Below are 24,351 nucleotides of genomic sequence, written 5' to 3'. Positions count from 1 at the left end.
ACATAGTCCTTCCCCTGTTCCATGCATTTCATGCTATATATCTGCATTAGAAGACAGCTGAAAGCTGATATATCAGGTTATCAACATTTTCTGACAGAATCTATGGGCAGGATTCTTCAAGCACTGAATATAATGATGAGAGTCATTGTAGCTATAAGATGCTAATCTGAGTCATTTGCAACTAACAGTGTTTCAATTTGATCGTAAGATTATATATATATATATATAATAATAATTTTTTATTACATGATATTTCCATGAACTTGGAGGGGATAAGGTTATACATATATTTTTTTTCAGTTATAGACGGACTTGTTGACTAGAAAAATTAGATAGAAGAAAGGAAAATAAAGGGGCACATGTACTTTTACTGAGGAGAACTAATACGGATCTCTTGATCCTCGATCAGGACGATGCCACTTGCAAGCCCCCTTTCTCAAGGTTATTCGCAATTGATTAGCAGAAAGTGGAGAAAGTGCATCCATATTAATCATAAGAAATGAATCTAGAACCGCCCTCATTGCACGTCGAAACAAATATCACTATATTGAAACCATTCATCAATTTAACAACTTACATGAGGCTGCCAAATTACCAACAGAAAAACCATCTTCACAATCATGAAAGAGCCAACACGATGAATTCCGATCACCTTTTGTCAATACTAATCATGCTCGCACATCAACTTGTTTTGATCACAAAGCACTTTCAGTGAATTTTGAATTCTTTCGCAGTAAGTAAAGTCTGTTCATTGAAGTGTGGTTTCCCAGCTTCATCACCCTTCTTGATTTTCACACTTTATTTCTAATTCATTAACATATATAATTTCATATATGTGAACGAAAAAAAATAATTTTTTTCTTTTAATTTTTGGTGGGGATCAAACCGATAGCTTTGAGGATTCTGGAGATCCTCGTAAAACTTATATTATGAATCTCGAATGTGCTGAATTTGTCCCATTCAACCACCAAATATTTCTTCTTATGAGCCCGTGAACTTCTTTTGGCGCTATTGAAGGAGTGGTTTTTCGTCCGTATATATATATATATATATATTTATTTATTTATTTATTTATTTATTTATTATATATGTATGTATGTATGTATATAACAAACCTACTTCTTTGATTGAAAAAAGTTTGTCGAATAGTTATTTCATTCCCTTGGGTAGCCATAAAAGAGCAAAAATACTGGACTCTCCTACGTGTTTGTGTCTTTTCTGTACTTTGGATGGATATATTCCCAACATTAACACCACAGATAATGAGACATGGATCCCAGAAAGTGCGGTATATATATTTTCCAATTTCTTGTTTCTCTCCTCCTTGTTCTGGATTATATTAATCCATATATATATATATATATATGTATTTTTTATTTTTTTTATTTTTTTATTTTTATTTTTTTTGTAAGACCACGGTCGTCCTCGTCTATGGTTGAAACTAATTTAGTGGGATATGCAACTTAATAGGTGGTGTTGGGCTTGGGCTACATTTATGACAAAAATATATTTGGGCTTGCAGCCCAGCATGGGACAACTATCATTAAGGATTTGTGTCTGTAACTCTGTTTAATGCTAACCCACGAAGTTTACGTAAACATACAATTCATGTGTATCTTTATTTTCCAGGTAAATTACACTGGTAGTTCAAAATATTTTACAAATATTTTATTATGATTTAAAAAGTTTTTTTCGCTACATGATGGTACAAAATGTTTCAAAATTGTTTCATGATGGTACAAACCGTCAATTGGCCCTAACGCCGTTAACATTTTGCTGACGTGGCGCGTCTTATGTGTCACTTTTGTTACGTGGAACCAATCAAAGTGCGCCACGTCATTTAAGAGAAAATAAAATTTTAAAAAGTCCAAAAAATACAAAAAAAATACAAAAAAGAGTAAAAATTTTAAAATATATATATATTTAAAAAATTGAAAATTTTATAATTATTTTTTAAAATTTTAAAATTTTTTAAAAAATTAAATTTTAAAAAAATTAAAATTTTAAAAAAAATTAAAATTTTTTTAAATAATTTTTTTATTGTAAAAAAAATTTTATAAAATTATTTTTAATTTAATATTAAAATTATTTTTAATTTAAAATAATAAAAATTATTTTAAATTTTAATTTTAATTTTAAATTAAAAGTTTAAAATTATTTTTAAAAGTTTTTAAAATTTAAAATTATTTTTAGAATTATTTTTAAAAGTTTTAAATTTTTTAAATTTTTAGAATTATTTAAAATTTTTCGGCCACGTCAGCAAGAAGGTAACACGTAGTAGCCACGTTAGCGTCGACTTGACGGCGTCAAACTCAAGTTGACAATTTGTACTATCATGAAATAATTTTGAAACATTTTGTACCATCATGTAGCAAAAAAAAAAATTTGGACCATAATGAAACATTTGTAAAATATTTTGGACCACCAGTACAATTTACCCTTATTTTCCTTTACAAAAAGCAATTCAGATTTTGAGAGACTCCTTCGAGGTTGCTCATAGTTCATTTCAAAATTGTTGCAATTAAAATAGTGCAAAGAACATACGTACGTACCTCGTCAAGTCAATATCGGCCATTCAATGTTGCGGTTCTTGCCAAGTATAGTTTATAATACTATTGTGTGCTGGGATACTTCTAGTAGCATCTCTACTATGCTTATTCTTGAAAAGAATTTTATTCTGTGTAAATTCTATCTATATATATTGAAGGGATTGTCCTTTTCCTTTTTCTGGTGTGCAATATTTGATCATTGATGCATATGAGAGCTGGGAATGTCTTGATCAATCTTCATAGCTATAAACCCCGTAATAAGCCAAGACCGGACAATGGAGATACAGAACTTAAGCCCCGCCCAACTGCAAAGTAACACGTGGGATAACTCCATTCTCCCAAAGTTGGTGTCTAGAGAGATTCATGTCCAGGAAATTCCATATGATTTTCCTTTTTCAGTCATACCACGACAGCATCTTATTGACGGGACTAAATCCCCCCTCAAAAGTGGGATAATCATCGCCGGAAAGTGATTCTGGATGGTTTTCTGTTGGAAATTCGGGCCTACCGAAAATGATACGACCATGTGGGACCCGACCCGAATCAAATGGAGATAGATCAATTTATATCTATCATAATTCTATTGGATATGACATGGAGTTATTATCTGCGTAATTGGATGTGATATGTGGTTATTATAGCACCTATCTACTGGATTGGTAACCACTTATATTTAGATTTACCTTAAGTGGTGTGAGACTGAACTTGAAAAATAAAGACCGCTCCGTTAGAGTTTGGGAGCGTGTGAGGTTCATTTCCTCGTTTCGTGGCAAAGATCCCCTGGCCAATTATTTTTTGTTTGTTCTCTTATGTCTAACTGGTGCTCGTACTCGATCAACTAACACACGCCCGTGGTTCGATAGAGGTTGTAGCCATAGCACGTGATCCATTCACGTGATAATTTGGGGATCAATTCCCAGTGAGTTTAGGGTTATTGCTTCCACGATTTATTTCATGTACCTTATATAGATTTGATTTTTATTAGTCGAGTACGGGATATGTTGTTTTTCAACAGTTTTGAATTCCCACGTTGCTATCCATCTACTGATAGCACAATTTGTCACTATACGTGGTATTCGATGAATGCTACTTCATCTCATTATCATTCATGTAACTAAACAGATAAGAAGGGTGGTTTGTAAGATTAATTTACTAGAAAACTTGGCCTCCTTTCCTTGATGCTATTTGCCAACTTCTAAATGTGATATATGTTCGATCTGTCTAGAATAGGACCCTGGATTTTTAATAAGAGGAGAGAGATTTTTCAGGGAGCGAATAGTTTAAATAGATATAGTGAAATTACAGAAAGGGAGAACGTGAGAATTTATTTTATTTCTTTTTTGGTAAATCAAGAGAAAATAATTCGGTAATTTATGGAGGGCGACTAGCCCATCAAGCCCTCTTTCGGTCCATACCTACATGTGTTTTACCGGGTCTATCGTAATGTATTAATAAACCTATTTGCTCGTAATGTTTTTGCTGAATAAATTTGCTCCTAATTGAGAGGCACACCTAATGTCTCCAATCCCCAAAATAAAAATTGGATGTACACAGTACACGGGATCACAAAAAAAAATGACTTTAATAAAACACAAATTCTCACGTACCATGTACCATTAAAGACAAATCACTTTATTCTACAATTCCTTTGACATCCATGCTCTCAAACAAACAGATACATAAAACTTACGTACTTTAATACAGAAAACGCACGATCAGAACGTAGGACTGGCGAGGAGCCTTCCCTTTCACATTTATTCTTTTTCTTCGAATTATAATTTAACATAAAAATACATAAATGTAATATATGAAGGCAAAGAGTTTGTTAAATGCTAATCAAGGACGACTTAGGCACATTGGAACCCGGTCGGGACCTTCTTGCCGCAGTAGTTGAGCAGGAGGCTCAACGAGACGGGAATGTTCAAGTTGATCCCCAAGATGTTGGCCTTGATGGCAGTGCAGAGGCAGACGGCTGCCTCAAGGTCGGCCAGTCCCTTGATGAGGGTGCAGCAAGGGGTCTTGGGTGGGGTCCCTACGACGAGGTGGATCAGGTCGTTAAGCAGGTTGGCGCAGACGCCGAGCTTGAGGGTGTCCTTGGGGCAGGTGGCCTTGTGCGGCTTCGGGGTGGGAGGGTGTGGCTTTGGGGCGGGAGGGTGCGGCTTTGGGGCCGATGGGGGGCACGGGACGTTAGTGGAGCTGACTAGGGTGAAGAAGAGAATGTTCAGAAGGATGAGGAGGAGGGCTTTTGAGGCCATTTTTGAGCTTTGTGTTTGTTTACGGAACTTAGATAGGGAAATGGATGGGGGGGAGAATGGGAGTGTATATGAAGATTTGGAGGGAGATGTGCGAACGATTAAGGAGGGAGATTTGGTATTTATAGAGAGGGGCTTGTGAGGAAGTACTACTAGTACTATAATTGAATATTGACAAATTTTGTGGATGTTCAAAAAAAAAAATTCTCTCTCAATGTGGACAGGGAATTATCAGTATATTGAACGGGACTAATTTATACTCCAACATAATTTTTTTATGAACATAAAATTCTTTCACTGGCTATCATAAAATATCCTCTTTCTTTTTTACGGTTACGAGGTAGATCGGAGACCTTAGTGAAGGGACAGGTGCAAAAAAAATAAAGGGTATAGGAAGTCCAATCACTAAAATAGGACTTGAAAGAAGAAAGTTATCGTATAACTGCATTGAACATCATTTCAACGGGCATACATCCTTTCCAAGTATAATGATTTGGGACACGAAGTGATGGGCATGGGACCACTTGTTATTACTAAAAGAAAGCGCAAAGATCCATGATATATTTCTTTTCGGGAGATCCATGACATGATGTTATTAGTTATCGAGAATTATGCAGCGGGAGCAGGTGAACTCTCACTGAAACGACAAAGATTTGGATCTTTGCTTTTGCAATACATGGCATGGAATTTGGGCCGGTTGAACACTCTTTAATTCATATTGGCATGTGTACACGATCTAACCATTCGATGAACTAAGTTACTCAGACAATCGATATGTATATATATATAATTAACAGAACATACAGTAAGAATGATCAACCAGCTACTGGCAAATCTGTGAGCATCACTTGTTAACAAAATATTGCGCTGCACTTACATAAATACATGATAGTAATGAATTATAAAGTGAAGTAGAAAATTAACATCGTCTGCGTATAGTCAAGCCTAATGACCTGTTCACTCTCGATGGACGACTAGAGTGCTTCTCCTTCGAATTATTTCCCCCTATTTTTCCTTAGATCCGTTCGTTTAGAAAACATCTTCTCAGTATAACCAAGCCTTATGACTTTCTCCGTCGATGGATGAATAATGTTCTTTCTTCGAAACATTTCCCTCTATTTTTCTTTAAATTAGTCCGTTTAGACATTTGAGAATAGGTTCGATTCCTATCTTAAATATTGTAGGAAGTGGCCCATGTGATGTGAGCACATTGGAAGGGAAAATCAAGTATAGAATAATCATAATTATTTGGCCGTGCGAAACGGGGGCAGTTGAACCATAGAGATTGTGGATTTTGTAGTCTTGTGGTGATGTTTAGTTGTCAATCTTCAAGGTTCAGTTGTTGTCATGAATAAAACAATCTCGTATGCCCTTGTTTTTCAAAGGATTCTTGTCCTTGAACGGCTTGCAGAAGAATATTTCATACCCTACATTCTCTTTAATATCTGCAAATTGGGGATTTTATATCTGAATTGATGGCCTCAGAAAAATCCTAATTCCTTAGGAAGATTGTCACGGCTCGCGATCGACCTCGAGAAAGCTTGGACTTTTGAACTATATGGCCGACATGATTTATATATTGGTTGGCCACAATACCCAAACTGTTCAGAGTTAATCCTACATGAAAAAATTGAATAGAAAATATGAGTTTATAAGAGATTAAATTCCACACCCTACCAGCTCGAGTTTTTGTATTGGAAATGGGCCCAATAACTTAGGTATTTTACACGAACATTCAATTTTTATTCAAGTCACAAAATACTTTGAGTCTAATCTACTGAAATTGAAGTCCGGTCACGGACAATGGAGTATGCATATGTCTGGAGTTATTCATGTCCCATTAGCATGTATCTACAAGTGAAATTTTGGACAGGTGATTATTTAATTACTGATCATTCATTCGCCATTTCGAGACGAATGATTTAATGCTCACAGTTATAGTATTGCCAACTTTGTCCCAGTGGAGAGCACATGGCCATCATATGCATGCAGTTGCCCAGATAATATTCTATTCCCCACCAATTTTTTTGGTGTGCACCACTTGATATCTATAAGTTCAATGGTCTCTGACGAATTCAAGTTCAAACAAGATCCGTTTATTGAGAGGTAAAATTCTTCCAATCATGATAAATGTAATTGTATGATTGAAAAATTCTTCAATGATTGTACTTTGTCACATGTAAAACTATATATCAACTCAAAAATAAACATTTTTCTTGCAAATTCATTGTGTTTTAATGTATTAAACTCATTCAATTCTGTTCTATTCCGCTTCATTATATTAAAACAAGCGCATGAATTAGAGTTTTAGCACGGGAAATGATCACAAATTTGTACGTATAATGACAAAAGAATTTTACTATATCTTTTTGCCACATCATCTTATAACCACAAAATTAAGATTTTCTCCTAAATTGTACTAATTAGGAGTTTCAGTAGCATTATGCAAAATTTGAAATACTGAATATTAGGATATGTGACAGACGATATTTATCTTGTAAATGTGGTTTAAAAATTTCTCTGTATTTAAGTGGAAGAAAGAAACAAAAATCTTACTTGACACTATTTTCTTCATCTTATCTTTGCTCCTAGTACTATCGCATGTCCTCTTAGGTTTTTTGAATTTAATAAGAAAAAAATCGATCAAATCTCATGAGCTTCTCTTATAACTAAAAAAAAATAATCAAATAAATTTTACTGCATCTGGAACGTTTGCATCCCCATTAATTAGTGAACTTTATAATAGTCAAATTATTCATGAACTATGCACTTATTAGAGAATATATTCTAATCATGGTGCAATCAAAACCCAGCTAGAACTATGAAACTGCAGATTCGTCAGTCAATAAGTGACGAAATATTCTTTCATATACACATGCTTCATGATATCAATAAAAATTCAACATGTTTCTTTGGTCTCTGCCCGGCCCGACGAAATTGATCTCTAGAGTGAAATCCAAGTTCGAGTTACCATAAAATAATGCGAGAACCACATACACGGCCAGTGTAGTTAGATTGACTTGTCTTGTAAATTCGCAAGGTGTTCACATGAGTCATGCGAATTTATCCCGCCAAACTACCCCAATATCCTTATTCATTAACGAAAAAAATATTAAAGATTCAATTCTCAGGCTGCTCTCCGCTCTCTGCCTAACTCTTCTTGTAATTAATATCAGAAATTAAAAGTTACATCAAGTGTTCTTCACAGGACAAACTAGCGAATAATGCACTCAAATTGGCTCGCCCATATGCCACGTTAAGTCTTGGTTGTCCCTGTGAAATTGACCTGCATTTATTGACGACAGAATATCTCAAGACAACGACAATTAGTTATTCACTCCTTAGCATCCATTGTTATCGAACTTGGAGGACACAAGAAAACTATATCTTGTGGGTACTACATACTGCGAATTGAGAATTTTATCCACTTAGTACGTCGATCCGACTCGAATTGAATTAGTCAGAGCCTGTTGAGATTCCGAATATAGGATACACACTGATATCAAACACCTTTGACTGTGGGAAGATTTGATAATAGGCTCGGCCCTTCAAGGGTAAAACAATTTTATTACTAATAAAGGTTGATTTATTTAATTCGACGCCTCTTTTCCTAAAATAAGATTTTGAGTTTTTTTTCCTGTTATGAGGGAGGCCCATAACGTAGTACAATGAAATAGAAATCCTAATATAACTAATAAAAGGGCATGGACAGTCCAAGTGGATATCGAACTTGTAATTTCTTAGTTGTCAGATGGGAGCATACGTTATTACACTACACCCTCTTTAATATTAAAATTTTGAGTTTAAAATTTATGAAAGGAGAAAATCTATAACTTGCACAGTTTTACTCCATTAACGTTGATCGGCTCAAATGGGGCCATTGAATTTTTGTATATGTATGTGTGTATATATATATATATATCTTGCAGGCAAAAATTAAATAGGCTTATTCAATTTTTAGTTTATATATATATATATATATATAATATCGAGATATAGTTGAAATTTTATGCAGTATTGTTGGACTTCTTAAGCCAATCCGGCTCTCGTGAACTTGTGTCTACATTTTTGTTGATTCTATGGGGTGAAGGGATTCCCCGGCAGGGAAAGAATCCTTCAGCCGCAAACACCGGGACAACTGTGAATGTCTGCTTGAGAGGAGAAAGTTTTTCATAACATATATTCGTCATATATGCCATAAGGTACAATCGATCGATATACAGATAATCTGATACTTTTCAATGGTGGCTATCTACATGATTACGTGTCGATTAGGTGTTTCACGACAAATTGATTGTATTTTTACCTTGTATGTAGCGAAGCGAGGTGTGAAATTAATATCTCTCATCGGAGGGGATCTTTTGATGTGAAATGAGGAGGTTCTAGTGATGTATAATGAGAAGTCCGTCCACCGTTACATCTATATTGGGATAAGTATGAAGTAATGGAAATTGGACGTATGCTATTTTAGTCCCAAATATCAGTAGAACGGAAAAGTACAAATTCGTATAAGGTAGAGCTCTCATTATAAGCTTCTCCTTCTTCTTCTTTTTTGTACTTTTATAAATCTTACCAAATGCTACCTACAGTTGCAGTTACGAATTATGATTCTTTTACGATTTTAAGGGTTCAGTGGAGTTTAAAGTCTAATTCGATTTAACAGTCCATTAGATCTGTCTTTTTTAAAGTTTTGGTCTATTTCTTCCGGTTTAATTCGGACAACTTTGGCAATTAGAGGTTTGAAAAGGCTGTTCAACTTTGCTGTAAGCTGATCGAGTGATTCTTGAGAGATCTGAATTAGTTTTGAAAGCCTCTCAAACTGAATTAACTAAATGGTCTCAAACGTGTGAGCTGAATTAATTAGTTTTAAAAGCCTATGACGTGATATATTCCCTTACAACCAAATATTTCGGGGTAAAACAAAAAAAATCTCAAATTACCATTTCCCACATTGCTCGAATATTACGATATGCATTGGTTTGCACTATAAAAATATTGTGAAAAGCTAAATCCAGATACCGTAAGTTTTTAGCATTTTGTCGAGCATTTTGACCCAAGGCTATGTATTATATTATCAATGAAGCTATGCCACACCACAGTGGGAGTTTGCCGATATGACAGCTTCTGGACCATCTTCACACTAACTATAGCCAACAATTGAGTGTTGCCGAATGGATGACCTTAATGAAACAAGATCATGCATGTATTACCGAGGCGCTCCGACATCAGGAATTTGAATGGGCAAGATTAGGTGATGCTTATCTTGCGATGGCAGGAGTTAGCTAATTATGAACGGGTTAAAATGTGAAGATTCCATTCAATATTCATGTAGGGAGTTTTGGTTCAAGTTTCGGCTTATAGGTGCCTGGAACAATTTAAGAAATCATCGCGAAACAATGGTTGCTGGAGTGCGTGCAACGGCCAAGGAGGTATTGGGTGCAGTAGGACGAAAGAAACCGAGGACCAGACGGGCTCAAGCCTGATACCAATGGTGCAGCAGGAGCTGGAGGATCAATTCAAGATGAGGATTTACAGATTGATGTTGGGGCTTGGCTTGAGATATGGTCCGCTGCTGTGGCCGAGCTATGGAGGGTGGATATGGTTCTAGGATTGGGTTAGGATTTGGGGAGTGAGATGAAAGCTAATTCTGGATGTCGAACTCAAGGTCATGGACAAATATAGCAGGGTTGCTATGAGTCTTCTTCGCAACAGATCAAGCCTTTAGATAGTTCGGGACATTCATGGCCCCTTGATCAGGGAATGATAAGTATCATTTGTCGCACGTGGGTGAGAAACTATTTCATCACGTCAGAATGGATTGAGATAATCATTGGTTGACAAGCATATAAAAGTGTCTCATCATCGATTACAAAAAATGACTAATAGGTGCCAACTAATCTAGTTAGTCCCCAATTAGAGTGAAATAACATTTTTACAATGTGGAAAACAAGGATTAGCTAAGATGATCTAATGATTTCTCCATGTACAAGGATAGTAACAGTTTTCAAATTGGCTAACAAATAAAACACCCGATTGTCTACCGTGAGTTCATGTCCCAGTGCGGTCCTGACCGCACTCGATTCTTTTGTCACGTGGCAATGCCTTTACAGCTATCATACTCGACTTTGTATCGTTTAATTTATTACTTGCGTCCAGTAAACAAGGCTAAAGCTCAAAAGAGATTTTCATTTGCCCTTAAATACGAGATACAAAGAGAGCAACCACGCATCATACATGTCGAAGATAGTCCATGGACAATATCGCCGCAGCTTGATAGATTAGTCCACAGCACACAGAAAACGTTTAGTCATAATGAAAAAGACGTAAAATACAAAGGTAAGAAGTCAAGGACTTCACTCTCGGTACTAACAATCAGGCTCCTAATTTATTTCCTCATAATAAGCGCACATTCTCGTTACAATGCTCTCCATATCCTACACTTCTTTGTTCAGGAACACAACCGTGACTAGACTAGATAAATAATGAGACATCCTCTCTAGGCACACTTGAAGCCATAGGGCACCTGCATTCCACAGTAATGCAGCAGCAAACTGAGCGACACGGGAACATTAAGGTTAAGCCCGAGGATGTTAGCTTTGATGGCAGTGCAGAGACAGGCAGCAGCTTCGAGATCTGCAAGTCCAGAGAGCAGGCTGCAGCAAGGAGTCTTCGGAGGGGTTCCCATGACCAAGTGGACCAAATCACGCAGCAGGTTTGCACACACCCCAAACTTAAGTGCATCCCTGGGGCAAGCAGGCACTGCGGGCTGAGAGTGGTGACCCGGGACTTTCGGGGTCGTGGGCACGCAAGGTGCCTGGCGGGACGGAACATGAGACGAGCCAACGAAAGAGAAGAAGAGGAGGTTGAGGGAGAGGATGAATGCAGATGATGCTAGGCACTTTGAAGCCATGCCTTGCCAATGAAGTTTGAGGTTCTTTGATAGGGTTTAGGAGAAGTGAGAGTGACGAAGGAGGTGGAGGAAGAGGGCTTTATATTGGGGAGTGCTTGGAGTATTCATTTTCCCTTTGCTTTGGTTTCTTCTACTTGTTGGGTAAGAAAGGACATTGAATGGACAATGTGGGGGAAGTGGATTTGATCAAACTGTGAAACACAACCTGTCAATTGCAAATGGGCGGGTAAAGACCAGTGTTAGGATTCATGGAGGAGTTTGGAGTTTTCCAAATGGTTTAACTGTCCATCTGCTTTTCAAACAGGCAACAACGCAATCAATTATTATCTCATAATTGAGGAATATATTTCAACAGTACATGTATCATATATTTGAATTTGACCACCAAAACCGACATTCAACCTCAGACATTTACTCACGATATCCATAGAAGTAAGCATCGACTAAGGTTCGAGAACAGCTGGTTTCTAGCTCGCTGGAAAACTGCCCTCTCGAGCAACAGTACCTGAAAACTGAGAAATGATCATGCAGATATTTTGCTTATGATATATAAAAACTTCAGCAAAGATTCGGCAGGGCCAATTAATGGCAGATAACATCCAGTGTAATAAGACAGAATATGGTGCCAAAGGGAGATAAATTGACAATTGCTACAGAGATCAGCCCCACTCGACAATTAAAGCACGTAGTTCTTTCAAAGACAAATTGGCTACGACCCACAATTTTTGCCACACCAGCTAACTGATTAACAGGATACCAAATCTTTGCTCCTGTCCTCGTACTATGAATCCTCATTTCCTAGTCAGGAATTTAGGAAAGACATCCTATGCATCTGTGTTAATGCAAACAACTCAACAGCAATAATGATCATATCACGAGACAGTACCGCTAGAAATTCTTCAAATGTAAAATAAGACCATGTGCTTGGGAATCTTCAGTAGCGTAAGATATACGTCAGTTACTTTTTAAAGGTCCAACATGAAGCCACCTATGGTGTACCAAAGACAAGTAAAGTTGTCACATTCGACAGAGAAAAGTAGAGGGTGCACCCAGACTCATAAGCAGTATTAAAATCAGTAGATGGTCCAGTGCCCAGGCCTTGCTTGTGCCAACTGCAGCCGGGGCCGGGGAGTCCATCGCTCAATCTCCCTTCCTTGCCTCAAGTTTTCCTCGGAAAGTGTCCTAATGCAGGCAGCAATTCAGTGTAGAGGAATCAGGGATCTGTTGTACCCACTGGTCAACTATAACTCCTTAACTTAATGTGACAACGAAAAATGAAGTGCCGGCAAAAGGAGCTTCCATTAAGATGGGGAACCTAGTAGTGTTTTCCACACTAGTTTGGGCAGTGATATATCAGAGGCTGATTCTAGACAACAAATTAATGCCATAGCTCAGAACACAGATGCATAAACTGCAGACGAGATTGCCTGTGAAACTTACGATATAGGATACCTCGGCCTTGAGAATGGGATTCCCGAGTTCGACTCCCATCCCTCCATTTTTGTGATGCTAAATCTTTTTCCCTACCAACAAAATCAACCATCATATGCTTGCACAAGAAGTTTTTGTGCCACACCGATCATTCGAGGAACTCCTCCCTCTACAATAATTATTATGCTTATTCATAACGTATGAATGGATAGCCCTCATTCCCAGTGAACCTACTTGATGTCGAATCTAAGCATGACAGAACCTGAACTACCCAAAAGGCGATTCTTCAAAATAAACACTAATCATCTATCAGCTAACCGGCCAATGCACGGCTCTGAAACGGAGTTCCGTTACCCCACATCACCTCATCGTTCACTGGAAGCTTAATTCTCCAAAACTGATGCATCAGAAACTATTCAATCAATCGATCTCATATGAATAATTTTGAGGTTGACAAAAATGGCTATGACGGGCTTGCCTGGGACAATGTGTTTACCGACGGGGAGTCCCCGCTGGAGTGGGAGGTGGCAACGGAGCTCGGAACGGACCGTTGTAAGCCTTCATCATAATCCTCCGTTATCTCTTCTTCTCCCTCTTTTCTCCATCATCGCCTGTTTCAGCTGGCGGGAAGGGGAAGAACTTGGACCTGCTCGCGGACCGATAAGGGCCCAAATCCGGCCCATTTCGTGGGCCAATCTTCGTATTTTACGATGCGTTTGGTTTCAGAGTTAAAAGTAACTTTGATTTTGATTGTGAAAAAATGACAAAATGTTGTGTAGTGTGTTGAATTAAAGTTAAAGTTAAAATTTTTGACTTGGGAAATGTGTATTTTTGTTGTATAATGAGTTGAGTTAAAGTTAAAGTTAAAATTTTTGTGATTTTAACCCTGAAAACAAACAGGTCATTATGATCGGGATGACCTTCGGACCTAAGGTCAAGCCCGCTCAAAACAGTTCATTGCAATTGCATTAGTACTTCCTCGCGCCATGAGAAAACGCAGAATTATCTCAAAAGATTATCAATTTTTCACTATCATCCTATTGACACCCCATTTCGTATTTTTCGAAAGTAACTCATAGAATTGAGTTGCTGCCATTCAAATGTTAGACCGAATCTATATGATCGGGTCTTATTCGAAATTATATAGAGGCCCAGTTAAAGCACATCTCAGCTTAAAGGCCAAGGGAATAGATATTTGTATTGCTGGAAAAGGATAAGGAGAATGGCAACGTATGGAATAATGATGGGGTAATCGCGTGGGCGATTGTTCGCCAAACATCTTAACATGGAGAAATATTTCGATCAAGTCACGAGAGGTCAAGTCACACTTAACATCCCAACAACATGCCCAAAGAATTGCAGCCAGTTGTCCACGACAGTGTTATCAGAATCAAATCGCACCGACCGGTTCGATCGGAAACTGAAATCTTGATCGGTGGAGGATTGAACTGCCAACCAGTGACACTCCAATGAGAGAAATGCTTGACCTGCTAACCACTCCACTATCACTTCCTTTGTGTCATAAATGTAGATTTTTATTCATTTCTTTGTAAACTCAATATATTTTACATTAATCATCACTTAATATATTAATTTTCTATCATAAACACTTATTAAATTAATTTAGCACATTTATTTATAATTTAATTAAACCTACAGTTCCACCCATCGAATCCAGGTTCGACTCAAAAAGTCTTGAACTCAAACCTCGATCGGTTCAATGTCCGGTCCGATTTCGATAACACTGGTCCACTAAAGGAGGGGTTAGTTGTTGTCACTCTATAAATGGAGATTCCATAAACCTGGCAAGGGACACACAACACTCAGCAAAGTACCCATACCTTGACAGTGAATTTTGACATCTCAACACTTTATTTTCAACCTTTTGTTTCTATCTCGATCGGTTCAATGTCCAGTCCGGTTTCGATAACACCGGTCCACTAAAGGAGGGGTTAGTTGTTGTCACTCTATAAATGGAGATTCCATAAACCTAGCAAGGGACACACAACACTCAGCATAGTACCCATACCTTGGCAGCGAATTTTGACATCTCAACACTTTAATTTCAGCCTTTTGTTTCTATTAAATTTCTATGGGCTTATATGGATCTGAACCCATATCCACTTAAAAGCTCAAGTTAATAAGTGGTGATGCCCAAACCATATATTAACCCATGGATTTTTCTTTTCTTTTCCGATGTGGGTTTTATCCCATTTTACTCCTCAACACCCGCCCTCACATGTAACGTGTGGTCTATATCTGCCTACACGTTGTCACGTGCCCTTAAACACCCGCCCTCAACAATTGATCTCGAGCTAGGCTCTTCTTCCGTGTTCGGGCAAGGGGGGACTAACACGAGCCACTCACTTTGGCTGCACTCGACATACTGGGCCTAGCGTGGTGTGGGTGCGCACACGCGCATAGGCACTCATACACATAATCTAGGCTCTAATACTATATTAAATTTCCATTGGACTTATACGGACTTGGGCCTATATCCACTTAAAAGCTCAAGCTGATAAGTGGTGGTACCCAAGCCATATATTAACCCATGGATTTTCCTTTTCTTTTCCGATATGGGATTTATCCCATTTTACACCTTAACACTCGCCCTCACGTGCAACGTGTGGTCTATCTCTGCCTATACGTTGTCACGTGCCCTTAAACACCTGCTCTCAATAATTGACCTCGAAACGGGCTCTTCTTCCGTGCTCAAGCAAGGGGGGACTAACACGAGGAGCACACTTTGACTGCACTGAACATATTGGGTCTGGCATGATGTGGGTGCGCACACGCGCGTAGGCACTCATACACGTAACCTAGGTTTTAATACCATAGTAAATTTCTATAGGCTTATACGGATCTGAGCCCATATCCACTTAAAAGTTCAAGCTGATAAGTGATGGTACACAATCCATATATTAACCTATGGATTTTCCTTTTCTTTTCCGATGTGTGATTTATCTCATTTTACTCCTCAACAGTTTCAATGCTTGGTTTGTCGGACGAGTACTGTGTTTCGTTTTCTTGTAGTCCAAAACAGATTGTCTTTATTTTTCATGTTACGACATGCTCGGCTCTTTGTAAACACCCACCTTCCTTTATAAAGCACTTTTCACTCAATAGCCTACCAATTTAGATTATTGCACTCATTTTATTTCTCATATCTTATTTAAATTTTTAGAAATCCTAAGTCCTTTGGCATTGCAAGGCATCGATCCTCACTTTTGTTTTGATAGAAGCTAGAATTTACTTCATTTACATCACATTTGAGACTTCTTGGTCTCTCGCATGCCTATCTCATGTGACCAAATCACGAGATTTTTAATCCAACAGTACTTTTTTGGCACGCCTAGTAGATCCTCATTTTTGAAAATTTTTGAGTGAAAATGCCATGCGTGGTTAGGCTGCTGCTGCTAATCTCAATAAGGCCCCCGAGGCTGAATCAAGTACGGCCGCAAACATGGCCATGGAGAATCTGACGGTAAGTGAAAATGCTGATCCCGTCTCCCAATTGTCTCACTCTATTGAGGCTATGAACCAACAATAACAAATCATGACGGAGTTAGTGGAGAGTATGGCCGCTAAATTCTGACAGGCCTTTCAACAAGTGATTCGACATTTGGAGCAAATCTCCTTCAATGTCACTCGAGCTCCCAACGAGACGCACAATTAGGTGGAGGCATCCCTAGCTCATCCGGCAAACGGGGGCAACAGGACCCACCAGCCGCTCAGCAATCTCAGCCACCACAAGATCCAGTAGCTTAGGCACTGCGAGCCCTAGCTCAACAGGCCGTGGATCCACCAAGGAGGGCACCGATCAAAAGAACAGCCAAAACTTTCTTGTTGGCGAAAACGGTCTCCTTGACCATCATCAACCACCGCCTCTCCAAAACCAAGCCCTACATAACCTCAACATTGGCCGAAGGCTCGGGGGCATGAGTTTCCTCAGGCGATGGACAGCAACCAGCTGCAGGATGTTATTTAAGAGCTTTATGTTGCAATAAAAATCGTCAATTCACGTAAGTGCACGTATCGCCTCAAGTAATATCAAGTGCATGAAAGGATCGTCCCACAGAGACTAATCTAAACCTCACTAAGTACTAAAACTATCATAATTAGCTTTTATCTAGAGGATTGATTCCAGAAAAATAGTTAAAACTAAATCTAAGAACTAAACTGAAAAAACAAAATAAACACGAGTAAAATTATGGAGATGAACCTAGGATTTTTTAATTCCGCCTAGAACCTAATGCAAAATCGATCTTTCTCTCTCTATTCTATTAAATTTGTGAATTACTAACCTAGGGTTCTATTATCTTTTTATGCCTCTTCCGAGCGCTGGAAAAACGAATTCCCTGTATCGAATTAACTACTCTATTCCTAGGCAATTAACAAGTGAGAACCCATTAATCATCAATCTAATTGACTACCTAAGGCAATCAGGTATATTCCTATCATTCACACAAATTAGTCTATTTTCCAACTCAAACTAAACTTAGACTATCCTATCCACAGCTTGACCTAGAATCCTCTCCCGAGCTCATCTAGATTTCCTAATCAAATTAATTGGTGATCAAGCAATCAATTTCATTAAGAACAAGATTTATTCAATCGAATTTAATAGACATAGAGAAGAGAAATCACAATTCTATATAAAAATATTAGGTTCCATTGATGCCATAGATAAGGGAGTTTAGCTCATGATCGTAACGTTAAACATCAAAGCCCTAGAAGAAAACATAAACATGATAACAAGGATTGGAAGAAAAATGTGAAAGAATGATGAAGCCATTTCTCCAACTCGAGCCATGGTCACCACGATCTCAATCCCCACCTCCTCATGCCCCCAAAGTTTCGCTCTCTCCCTTCTCTGCTTCCTGTGAATGAACATTTAGCCCCTAATTTCCTAGGTTAAAAACGTGAAAAAAAATCCTCTAACAAAATCTCCAAGATCTCCTTATCTAGAAGATGTAATTTCCTAATTTAACCATCCCAATTAGATTCTCATATCTCCAAAAATATCATAGCTATCTAATTACAAATAGTTAAATATTTGCCCAATAATAGCCTCCTCTTAGAATCCTTACGGCTTGAGAAAAATTCCAAAATAAGCATTATCAGGTCGGATCAGACTGATTTGGATGGCTGCAGCCCTTCGTTTTCATGGCTGGGGCCACTCGGGTCAGTAATTCCTGGTTGCGCGCTAAACTTCGATCAATCATAACTTCCTTATCTGAACTTCAATTGACAAACCGTTTAAACCGCTGCGCTTCTAACTCGGTGAACTTTCCATTCATATGCAATTTGCACCATTTAGCTCTAGTTTAACCTGTTCAAAACACAAAAAAACTTAGAGGCTGCAAAAACTCAATTCATGAACTAACTCCCAAAATACTTAGAACTCTAAAATCCTACCAAAATGTAAATGAATGTAAGTTAAATTATAAGCCTACTAAAACTAACCTAAACTCGAGAAACTAACTCTAAATAAACGCATAAAAGGTATCGAATAACTCTATTTTCATACAATTAACACTTTACGAGCCCGGCCTAAGATCTATAAGTTGTTTGGTGTACCATAATCCATATTCGGTATGGATAGACATGGTACATGACTTGCCTCGATGCCACAAAATCCCAGAATTTGCAATGTTCTATAGAGATGACGGGCACTCTGCTATCAAGAATATAGCTCGCTTCACGACCCAATATGGAGGTTACCACAAATGATTTCCTCAAATTGTAGTTCTTCCCAAATTCCTTAACAGGTATTGCATTCTCTTGGTATATTAGCCTTCCAACAAACTTGTCCATACTTGGCAAGTTATGGAAGCGCAATTCCATACTCACTTTTATAAGACCGATCCTGAAGTCTTGAAGTGGTGGTGGTGAGTACCTACGAGGTATCAACCTCAAAGGCTACACCTCCTAGGCCATCAGGTACTCCGTGGCGAGCCTAGGCCGATGCCATCGAGACTTCAGGCTCGGTCCTAAAAAACTGAGTATAAAATTACGCTTCCATCTCTTGCCAAGTTCAAGGGCTACACCTCCTGGGCCATCGGCTACTCCATGGCGAGCCTAAGCCGATGCCATCAAGACTTCAGGCTCGGTCCTATAAAACTGAGTATAGAATTACGCTTCCATCTCTTGCCAAGTAGGACCGAGTTTGCTGGAAGGCTAAGATAACAAGAGAATGCAGTACTTGTTAAAGAATTTGGGAAGAGCCGCAATTTGGTGAAATCATTGGTGGCAACCTCTCCACATTGGGTCGTGAAGCGAGCCATATGCTGAATGGTGGATTACCAGTCGTCTCTAGAGAAAGTTGTAAATTCTGGGACTTTGTAGTCTCGAGGCAAGCCATGCTCCTCGACTATCCCTTCAATATAAGGTTTCGGGTACACCTGACGGCCGATAGGTCTTGCATCTATTTATAGTTCACCAACTAGGAAACCCATGCCCCCTGAGCCTTCCGCCGATGTTAAGGTTTGGCATGACTTGGTATCGGAAAGATGGTAGTTAATAACATCAAGGAAACCGTTTCTGATAGCAAGGAAATTTTGGCCAACTCTTTTGGTCAGCTCCCTTCTTGGCGGATTCACAGCCGGAGTTGCAGTACCTGAGCCACTAGAGCTTGTGGTGGCTAAGTTTACTGAGCGATTGGTGGAGTCTGTTTGCCCCTGTTTATTAGATGGGCTGGAGGTGCCTCAACTCGATTCTGCATCTCCTTGGGAGCTCGAGTGACATTGACAGAGATTTGCTCCAAATGCTAAGTCACCTATTGGAAGGCCGGTCGGAACTGAGTGGCCATACTATTCAGGGACCGAGTCATGACTTGTTGGTTCTATTTAAGGCCAACAGCCATAGTCTCAATAGAACGAAACAATATGGAGGTGGGATTGGTGTTTCGGCTGACCATCAAATTCTCCAGGGCCATGTCAGGGGTCGCACTTGATTCAGCCTGAGGGCCTCATCGGGATTAAAAGCACGAGCAGTCTGGCCACGCGGTGGCATTTTTGCTCAAAACTTTTCACAAAGGGGTCCTTTAAAAAGTACTGTTGGATTAAAAATCGTGACTTGGGGCACGTGAGACAGGAGTGGCAGAGACCAAGAAATCTCAAATGTGATGCAAATGAAATAAATTCTCACTTTTATCAAAAGGAAAGTGAGGATCGATGCCTTGCAATGCCCAAGGACTTAACGTTTGTGAAAATTTAAATAAGATGCGGGAAACAAAACAAGTGCAATAATCTAAATCGGTGGGCAATTTAATGAAAAGTGCTTTACCAAGGAAGGTGTGCATTTACAAATATCCATGTCGTAACATGGAAAAATAAAGACAATCTGCTTGTTGGACTATAAGAAAATAAAGCTAAGCTTGTCCAGAGAACTCGTTTGGTTTTACAACATTTTATTCTACTTAACTCCACTTATCATCAATTTAATAACATAATTACTACTTTTTCCTTTTTCTTTAATTTTTTAACCATTTAATTCAATTTTTAATACTAAATTCTCTCAATTTTACAATTCAACAATACAATCATTATTTTATCTCAACTATTCATTAACATTTTCACACTTTTTCTCATAATTCAATAACACAATTATTACAAACCAATTAAAATCAAAATTCAACTCTACTTGATTATAAAACCAAAAACAACATAAAAGGTTGAAAATAAAGTATTGAAATCTCAGAAATTGTTGCAAAGGTTTGGTAGTGTGTTGACTGTCGCGTGTCCCTTATTAGCTTCATGGAGCCATTATTTATAAAATGTAAAGACTTGCTTCACACCCACGTGCACTACCCCATTATTATCCCGTGTGGTGTAATTCTCCAAATTTATCCTTTTCCAATAACAAATATTTATTTCCATGGGCTTCAAGCTGAGATGAACTAGGCCTCTGTATAACTTCAAATAAGCCCGAACAGAAGGTTCCGGTCCGACATTTGAATGGGTCCAGCTCAATTATATAAGTTAATTTCGAAAAATCCAAAATAGGTCGCCAACGCTTCCTCAACGACTCGACATTTCTCCTTTATCTTTTGGATGTTTAACAAATTTATCGTTAGATCCAAGAATCGTCAATATAGTAATATTCCTTCCATCGTAGTATATTCCCCATGACAAATGTTTCTGACCTTAGGTCCATAGTTTTCACTACATGGCACATGCAAAACATACCTAACTTGCATGTAACAGGTTGGCTTGGTTGGACAAAAATTTGAGTGCAAATTACGTAGGAAATGTGCAATTAGAAGCCCTTTATCCACAAACCATAAACTTATGGGAGTACTATCTATGATACAGATGAACGTGTGATCAATAAATAAATTATGACCGTCATTATTCCAACATTTATCTGTTTATTGTAAGTTTTACTCATCCATTTTTACTTTAATCTTGCTCTGGCCGGGTTAAATCAAATCAAATGCCCAGTTGACTCTGAACTTCCAAGATGGCCTCAGCCGAGGCCCTGAGCCGCCCCGCCTCCTCATCAGTCATGCACACATTGGCCACGCCGACAACCCCACTGCGGCCCAGCTGAACCGGCAGGCTGAGGAAGATGTCCTCGTCCTTGATCCCGTAGAACCCCCTCGCGAGGACTGACACAGGGTGGATCCTCCTCTGATCGCGAGTGATGCATCGGGCCAGGCTCGCAACAGAGTAGCCGATGGCCCAGGAGGTGTAGCCTTTGAGGTTGATCACCTCGTAGGCACCCCCCACCACCTTTTCGTGGATGCCTTCCAGCATCTGTTTCTCATATGGGATCTGATGCTTGTCGAGGAAGCTAAGGATCGGGACGCCACCCACGCTTATGCTCGACCAAAGCGCCACCGAGCTGTCCCCGTGCTCGCCCACTATGTAAGCCTAAAAGTCGATGGACAGTAAGATTTGTGTATTTCATGTTAGAATATATCAATCTTTTATGCAAAGAAATCTCACCTGCACATCCTGAGCATTGACATCTAGATGATCCGCGAGCAAGAACTGAAACCTCGATGTGTCCAGGTTTGTGCCCGAACCAATGACCCGGTTTGGCGGGAACCCTGACAGCTTCCACGCCACATAGGTCAGCACATCCACTGGGTTCGACACGATCAAGATGACTGAATCTGGGGAAAACTTTGCCAAGGGTGGGATGATGCTCCGGAACAGGGCCACGTTACGCTGCACCAGTCCCAGCCTGGACTCCCCCGGCATCTGACGAGCCCCGGCAGTGACTATGCAGAGGTCCGAACACTCTGTCACAGAGTAATCCGTGGAGGCAAGGATCCGGGTCCGGGGAAGGAATGCAGCAGCATGCTGAAGGTCCAGCATCTCGCCTCGGAGCATGTCAGGCTTGGCGTCCACGAGGGCGAGCTCGTCCACCAAGTCCTGGGTCAGAATCGTCTGGGCTATGGCCATCCCGACATTCCCAGCCCCGACAATGGATACCTTGGTGCGGCGGCTGGTCGCAGATGGTGGAGCAACGCTCTGGATGGGCTTGAAGAAGGCCTGGGACAAGTCGAGGCCGCCCGGGCCCAGTGACGAGTTCGAGCTGCTCTTCTGCATTCTCTCTTTTCTCGATGGTGATTGTTCCGAGATACGGAATGATGGATTTCGCGAGAGATTGGTCGGTAGGTCGTAAAAATATTGTATAGATAGGAGTGATCAATGCGGTATAATGCTTTATAGGAAGGAGAGGAGAGGAAATGTCGGGTTAGGACCGACCCTTTCGGTGAAGAGGGAATAATGGCTTTTGCCGGGGAGGTCTCCTAACGGTCAACTGTTTCTCGAAGGAATTTGAATCGACAGAAGAATACTAAGGTGCATACAGGTACATTGGTAGACCAATGAACCTCTCGAGATCACCGTCGATCATAACTTACGATGTTGCAGGGGAAGAGAAGTCATCTCATCGTGCGGACGAAGACTGCGTGCTCATGGCAGACTTGGGCGCGGCGTCTCCCATGTGACGAGGAGGCAAAAGTCACCTGAGCTGACTGAGGTTTGCTTGGGGGGCAGGGCACACCCACTCCTTTGGAAATTCGCAGCGTACCTTTCTTGATACTCAACCCAATAGTCAATAATACCATGGGCTGGGATTTTATTATTATTGACTGAGGGAAATGAATTTCTCCCTTTTGTCAAATTTCTCCTTTTCATTGTTCTTTTTCTCCTCGTGCGTCCGGGGATTCCTCTCTCGTCTTTGTTCAAAATCGAACTCTTATTTTAGAAAATTATCTTGATCTTTTAACTTAGAAGTTAGAAGTGGTTGATTTTTAAAATAGATAATGCAGGAGATATTTGAGGGGATCTTTAAGGTAATAGTAGTTTTTTTAAAATTTTTATTTTCAATATTTTCCTTGAAAATATAAGATATTTTAGTAGTATGTGTATAATAAAGTTTAAATTTAAAAAAAAAATGATGGCAATTACAAAATAAAGTTTTCCCTCAAATAATATTCTTATAAAATAAGATAATATATGAGAATATACTTACATTCATTTTTATTTTCAAATGGCGCCGTAGAGAATGTATGTAATTGAAGAGTGATTTATGAAGGATTATAAATACAAACTCACAAAGAAATCCTTTGTAACTCACTTTTTAAGTTTATAACCCTCTTTAACCCGCGATCTAAATCTAGAAGTAAAAGTCCCATAAAAATTAAAAACTATCAATTTCTTCATAATCTCAAATAATTTTGCATTTCAACTTTTTTGACCAGAGCGGGTAAACGCATTAAGTTCAAAAGTTATTGTGGCGCAACTGATGCTTGACTAAGGATCACGCACGAATAAGCTGATCGGTAATCACGGGTCATTGCATCGTGACATACGATCAAGCAGATAAATAATCACAGGTCATTGTATTTGAATACATCGATCAATAATTTTATATCGCACAATACAAGGCGAACCGGGGAACCCCACCCGGATACACTAATCAATAATCACAGGTCGTTGTTTTAGAATGTCTATCAATATCTTATATCACACAAGGCGGATATTGCATGATGAAAGGCGAACCCATCCGTAATAGCGTTAAGCCTACTGGCACATGCCCCAAATTTCAAAGCTCAAGAATAATCATTTTTACCAACAAAAAGGCCCGAATCCAAGACTTTCCCATCACCTGAAATTTCCCCAAGGAAACACTTAAATCAACACAGTACTTTTCTCATTTCTTAGCTTCAAGACACCCACTGTTTCCTACA

At 39.1% G+C, this 24,351-nt stretch overlaps 3 protein-coding genes across 3 annotated transcripts; all 3 read right to left on the bottom strand.

The window, feature by feature from the left end:
- Positions 1 to 4,112: 4,112 nt before the first annotated feature.
- On the bottom strand, positions 4,113 to 4,905 carry LOC116192407 (14 kDa proline-rich protein DC2.15-like). The gene has a single exon (XM_031520954.1). It carries the CDS (start codon positions 4,802 to 4,804, stop codon positions 4,397 to 4,399), a length of 408 nt encoding a protein of 135 aa, XP_031376814.1. The 5' UTR covers positions 4,805 to 4,905; the 3' UTR covers positions 4,113 to 4,396.
- Positions 4,906 to 10,967: 6,062 nt separating this feature from the next.
- Positions 10,968 to 11,783, bottom strand: LOC116209318 (14 kDa proline-rich protein DC2.15-like). Its single transcript, XM_031542957.1, has one exon. It carries the CDS (start codon positions 11,709 to 11,711, stop codon positions 11,298 to 11,300), a length of 414 nt encoding a protein of 137 aa, XP_031398817.1. The 5' UTR covers positions 11,712 to 11,783; the 3' UTR covers positions 10,968 to 11,297.
- A 9,471-nt stretch (positions 11,784 to 21,254) lies between these two features.
- LOC116198897 (L-lactate dehydrogenase B-like) lies at positions 21,255 to 22,837 on the bottom strand. Its single transcript, XM_031529168.1, has 2 exons — positions 22,094 to 22,837; positions 21,255 to 22,018 (listed from the first exon to the last, which is right to left on the bottom strand). The coding sequence occupies exons 1-2, from the start codon at positions 22,700 to 22,702 to the stop codon at positions 21,575 to 21,577; spliced, it is 1,053 nt and encodes a 350-aa protein (XP_031385028.1). The 5' UTR covers positions 22,703 to 22,837; the 3' UTR covers positions 21,255 to 21,574.
- Positions 22,838 to 24,351: the final 1,514 nt, after the last annotated feature.

The sequence above is a fragment of the Punica granatum genome, chromosome 1, assembly GCF_007655135.1.
Source record: "Punica granatum isolate Tunisia-2019 chromosome 1, ASM765513v2, whole genome shotgun sequence".
In the NCBI taxonomy this organism is placed as follows: Eukaryota; Viridiplantae; Streptophyta; class Magnoliopsida; order Myrtales; family Lythraceae; genus Punica; species Punica granatum.
The sequence above is the reverse complement of the archived record's forward strand: the minus strand, read 5'-3'. Positions and strand labels throughout refer to the sequence as shown.